This window comes from Limulus polyphemus, unplaced genomic scaffold (genome assembly GCF_000517525.1).
Source record: "Limulus polyphemus unplaced genomic scaffold, Limulus_polyphemus-2.1.2 Scaffold2330, whole genome shotgun sequence".
In the NCBI taxonomy this organism is placed as follows: domain Eukaryota; kingdom Metazoa; phylum Arthropoda; class Merostomata; order Xiphosura; family Limulidae; genus Limulus; species Limulus polyphemus.
The window spans coordinates 11,254-17,539 of record NW_013667940.1 but is presented as its reverse complement, the minus strand read 5'-3'; the positions used below and the strand labels follow the sequence as shown (position 1 = coordinate 17,539).

The window sequence follows — 6,286 nt, the reverse complement described above, 5'->3', positions numbered from 1 at the left end:
CTTTATAATGTCGAGATAGTTATCAAACATTCTAGAAAACTTATATTTGTCTGTATTTTCAGTAATCAATCTCTGTACGGGTTTGGTAGATTTGACCAATCTTCCAACCATCATAAAAAATTAGGAAATAAATATGAATTATGCCTCTTTCATTCTAGAATGAACACGAATTATAACACAAAAACATAGACTAAATAGCTTAAATCTCATAACATTATATATCTATTATATTGAACTTTCATCCATGACTGGCTAACAGTACAGAAGTTAAAATGATGCGGCTCACGTGCACTAATGTTACGTATCAAATAATATAAAACTGACCTTTGGTCTGTACAAAGTAACTTCTGTTGGCTGTGTCCAAGTAGATTAGTATTTTGTAAAATACAGTCACATTTCAATTATTATACATTACATATGTATATAGATTACTACTATTTTGAAATAAGTTCTTAAACATATTTTTCCTAAAACATAGAACAGTAAATAAAGAAGTAAAGCAAACAATTATCTCTTCTAGTTACGATCTTTGTACTCGATTGCTGCTTCACGTAGGTTGCTAAGCCTTTAAAAATTTTGTACATGGAGGATATGAAACAAAATTTTTTTAAGTTTTATATTTCATTTGAATAACTAAAAAATCATAAATTACTACATTAATACCATAGAATTCAACTATAATTTATAAAGCTTAGTAACTAAGATGTATTTTAGTCTAAAAAATATGATATTTCAAGCACACTAAAGACACACCCTATCTCGTTGAAATATTGGTTCAAAATAAAGAAATGGCACCAAGTCCATTAAAATGGCTTAGAATGCCACTAGGGGGACATTCTGAGCTTCCGATTGGTTATTCATGTCATATATATAAGTGTATATAAGAAAGCATTTCCAAAAATAGAGAGGTGGGCTGGGTGCCACTGTGTCTGATTTATTATATGAGCAATATCTTAACAAACTGAAAATATAAGAGGCTCTTATTTTATATTCTAGCTTGTAAATATCAGTAATTTGAGTTTCTAATTCATTTGAAACTACAAACTTAGTATTTTCACTTCACAAACATCTAATTTGAACCAGTGCTGCATTCAGCTTACCACATGTCACACAAAAATCAATGTTTATCTGTGTTTTTTTTTATATTTGCTTTCAAATTAAGAAATTGAGTAATGTATAGTTCTAAAATTTGAATTATGATCTACAGTTTGATACCAAACTTACTGACATAAATTCATGAAATAGTAGTTCAATAAAATTATGAATGCGAGTCAACAAACAAGATGACATGGCTTTTCACCCGTGACCCGTCTCGAAAGGGTTAAAGTGTAAAAACCACAGTCATGATCTGCCCAATGAAAAGTAAAATATGCAATTAATGATAACTTAAACTTATCAAAAAACTATGAACATCTAAAATTTGCAGTGGCTAAAATCAGATACATTTCATAATTGAAAATGTAATATTTTCAAACAAATTAAGTTTTCAAAGTTAATATAAACCAACTGGCAGCTTCTGAAAGGATTATATTTACCTATGACATTGTGCCGTGAGCTAAATGGATCAACTGTTGTTTGCTCTCTGTAACTCCGAAATCCTTGAATAACTACCTAAAATATATACACACAATAAGCTGATTACCACATAAAGATGTAAAAACAAGAAAACAATATTAGATAGCTACATTTATCACATGAAGTATTTAGTCTAATAATATTTTCATTTTTTAATTCATTCAGTAGTTATTTTCTTCTCTTTTTTTAAGTTAAGGAACTTTATGTCAAAGTGAATCATTATATTCCACTTAACAAAAACTGTCCAACCACTTTAACTAAGCGGTACTGATAAACTAACAGAACATTTGATATAATTTTCATGGCTAATGTTGATCACTGTTCCTGACTTTTATAACATTATTTACTGGTAAAAATAGCCTAATAGATCTAGTTAATTAAAACACCCAACTGGATGGATCAGCATGGTCAGTCACACAGAACAACAACTTTGCCAAAAGAGTACTAGGATATTATGTCAATGTAGAGAACAGGATGATATCATGAGTTATGCTTATTACTAGAACTACAATTTCAGAAAAGTTCCTATGAATCATTAACGCTAAATGTCCAAATCACTGAGTGGAATATTTTAAAGTACTAGGTAAGACAGAATATAATAGACAAATACAGGTGTGCTTCTACCTGTTTTTACATTCATTGTCCAACTGAAAGATGCATAATACTTTTACATTTTTTTTATAAATACCAATAATATTTGCTTTCACTGTCCAAGATCAGGCTAACAGCTTTATGACAGTAACAGTTTACTTGTACCAGTACTTACATTACATTATGAATAAAACTATACTAATAGGTACACATACAAAAAATTAGACTAGTTTTAATTTATATTTTATTCTTTATTCAAACAGTTCTCAACAAAATACAAATAAACAAAATTATCACAACAAGCAAGTCATTCAAGGCTGCCATCTTGTTTCGAACTCCCACCTGAAGTAACTCTTAAGCACTAAATCATGCATGACTTTAGAAAACATTGTTGAAATGTCCATTGAGCAACTTTTGGTAACAAATACTTTATTTCCTAGTCAGATTGAAATACAATCATGATGTAAACATAAAATCTGCAATTGTTAAACAAATTTAAATTAGTATATCCACTGTTTTGAAAAGCTTGTTACAACACGATCTTGCAACTAAAAATTGAAGGTCTCAAACTGCATGATCTGACATACAGAACAATGAGCACATCCTTGGAAAGAGCTGCATAGTCAGATTCACAACAACACGTACGTTATCTTCCAAACAGCACTGTCAGACACCTTAAATAATAATGTGTAAATTTTTTGGAAGGAACTGCAAAAAATATCCAGTCAGACACAGAAAAAACTGACTTTCCATTTGAACATGATTTGAAATTATTTCTCTGTAATCAGTAACCTTTAGGAGGAATAAAGACACCTCACATGACAGTTTTGGATAAAGATTTTCTTTTGATGGTTTTTACTCCCTCCCCTCTCAGTGTATGATAGGTACAGCTGTGTTGGATTATCTGATGTTTATTTAATGAACCTTTAACACTTCCCAGGCCATTTCTGATGTTGCATTAATACAATTAAATAACACAAAGTCACCACACCTGAAACTCAGATATTTCAAACCCAGAAGGATAACTATGAGACCTTTTAAAATATAAATCTAAATTTCTGGTCAATTTATAACTTGTAATACAATAAAAATCACTACATGACATAGCTACTTATTACACCATTGTGTACAACTCAGTGATGTTGGGCTGAAGAGGAACAACAGTTTCTGAGTGATTTCATTGCCTGGTTGTCTTCGAGTTTGATTTAAAACCTCAATCACTGCAAAGTCAAGATAGATAGTTTGAACTTAGTGACATCATACACTATTCACAGAAATGGTACAATAAAAAATCAAAATTAGAAGTAGGGAAGTACAGACAACATCACCTAACATATAACAGAGGGGTGGGTGTATACAGCACTATACATTGCAAAGAGAAAGGTATTTTGGGAATGGATCTCCCATTCCTCACAACCCCATCTAAGAACACAGTGTTTGTATGTTAAGGTTTTGTGTGATATTGTTCATTTGTTTACAGAAACTTCAAAAACTGGTACTGTAAGACTGTTGAGCAGAAATGTGAAAGTATCATCACTAAGTTTTAATACGTGCCTCCAATACACAGGTTTTGAAAGCATCACAAAATATGGTGTCTCTTTCTAGATAAGTTGATCAGTTTGTAATTTTTGATCAGAAAATTTGACTACAGGGTCTTTTGCTTAGGTTGCTAAGCCTTTAAAAATTTTGCACATGGAGGATATGAAACAAAATTTTTTTACGTTTTATATATGCATTTTGAAATAATAAAAAATCATCAGTTACTATATCAGTACCACATAATTCCACTATAATTTATCAGACTTAGTAACTAAGCTGTATTTGAGTCTAAAAATGACATTTCAAGCTCCATTATCTCTTAGCTCTCTGCTTTGATTCTACCATGAAAGGGAAAGTTTTCCTACATAAACACTTTACAAAAGCCGAGAAATCACATGGGGGACATTCAAGAACTTTCAATTGGTTATACAAATGTCATAGATCGAGTGTCTTGTGCTTGATTGCCACAATATTTACTTGTCCTTTATTTGTTATTGCAAAGCTACTACGGCTTTCTACCGTAATCACTAATTTTGAACTGTTGACTACAAGGAAGGCAACTGGCTGGTAGCACCCACCATCAAATTGTTGGCTACTTCAGTATTAAGTAGTGTCAATGTACTGTTATTGTTTTTTTACACTGTGTTACATCTTTAAGTTATAACTGCATAACAAAATTCTTTAATGCTGTGCAAGAATGTACAGATATGGGAGAGGGGCCCAGACCCCCATCCATTTTCATCAGCAGGCATGGATCTAGTGAATGGGGATGAACCCCATACATTTTGTTTTCTGAAATTAATAACTATATTATATAATATTGTATAAACAGTTGCAGAATGAGGGGAGAGGTTGAATGCCCAACCCCATCCTTTCCATTTTTTTTTTCAAAAAACTATTATTTAATGTTGTACAAGTATGCACAGATCCAGGGGGTCTAAACCCCTCCAATTTAAAAACAGCCAGAAGTGTCAAAAACAAATATTAGGTGTCAGTGTTTCTATTTGATTGGTCTAACAATTACCATAAAAAAATTTTGTTACAGTTCTTCCGAAGTTAACACAGCTGAACTCTACAGCAATAGTCACGTCACAGCTTCAGCCAATAAATGATTACTTCCAAACAAATACAACAATATGAATGTCAATTATATATAGCCATGGTAAATTTTCATGCCTCGGCTTTTTTCCAGACACTCTAACAATGTGCTTATGCTATACACTTTAAGAGATGTTTTGCATTGTCTCCCAAGGTACTTCACTAGTAACAAGGGTTCTATAAGACTAGACTCTGTTAACTGCAACACTGCTTCCTCCCACACAAACACACTACAAGTATAATTCAATTAACTATCCTGTCCCCAATGCCAACTGATGTGATTTTGTTAGCTAATCTTCTGTGTCACACCTTTACAAATGTTTTTTTCAAAATCTATATTCACCAAAGCTATACCCTTTTATTCACCTACAAAATAAATAACACCTTCGCACACACAAAAAAAAAAGATTAGAAAAGCAATATTTCCTTTTGATGAAACAATGTTGGCTTTCACTTATTATATATTTCACCAAATGGTTAGTTTCTTTAGGTTTATCAGTCTAAAAAATTTTCAATTACATAAGAAAGACTGATTTGTAAATTGTATATAATTAATAGGGAAACTTTTAACCCCTTTAAAAGTTGAAACAACATAAATAACTCTCAAACCAGAACGTACGTGCCCACTCTAGTAACCTATTAAAAAAACAAGTGAGCTAACACTAAAACAATTATATACAAACACTTTAGAAATCGCCCCTTTTCGATTAGCTGTAGTCACAGCCCGATATTTGGCCCAATGATATAACTAGTAGTAGTAATAGAAGTACTCCCTAAGCCTAACAACGGTACTAATAGTATTAGTAGTAATACACTAATAAAATGTTAATAAGGTATGTGCTAAAAATATTTCAGTACGTAATACTATTAATATAATCATCATTATCAATTTACACAAATCACGCTACAAACTACAGTATTGTTCTAATAATAATAATAGTTTTGTTACTAATTACTGTCAAGTGTAGCTACAGAATTAGCAATAACATCAAACACGTTAAGCCTAAAAATATGCAAGAATATAACGTAAGATACAAAACCAAACATTTCAAACTACCTGTTTAATATACATGTTGTCAAGCTTTACGTTTCATAGAAAGATGAAATGAATAATGTAGAAGGTCGACTAACAAATTAAAGACTAATTAACTAATATTAATAAGACTTTAGCTTTGAACTTGAAGTTACACTGTAAGTGTAACATAACACTTGATTGTTTACTCCTGTCTACAAAATGGCGGGTAATTTCTTGCGTATTTCAGCCGCTTATATCAACAAGTTAAAACTGCTGTTGAAATGTTATCAAAATTTCCCTTTATCAGTATTTATGGCATAAAACAAGAACACTTTCCATAATAAAACTACTAATATTCTTTAAGCTTGATCATAAATTTAATATCAGGACATGCACTAATATGATTTTACGAATATTAAATTCAATAAAATAACAGACTTTTAATGTCCAATTCTTAACCAAATGCGC

The 6,286-nt window shown here is 31.2% G+C and overlaps 1 protein-coding gene across 1 annotated transcript in view; it reads right to left on the bottom strand.

The window, feature by feature from the left end:
• The window catches only part of LOC106466643 (structural maintenance of chromosomes protein 3-like), a 102,054-nt gene extending 95,984 nt beyond the window's left edge, over positions 1 to 6,070 (bottom strand). Inside the window, exons 1-2 of the mRNA XM_013926933.2 lie at positions 5,861 to 6,070; positions 1,536 to 1,611 (exon numbers count right to left, since the gene is read on the bottom strand). Coding sequence (XP_013782387.1) covers positions 1,536 to 1,611; positions 5,861 to 5,875 — 91 coding nt within the window. The 5' untranslated portion in view covers positions 5,876 to 6,070. The remainder of the gene's footprint in view (positions 1 to 1,535; positions 1,612 to 5,860) is intronic.
• Positions 6,071 to 6,286: the final 216 nt, after the last annotated feature.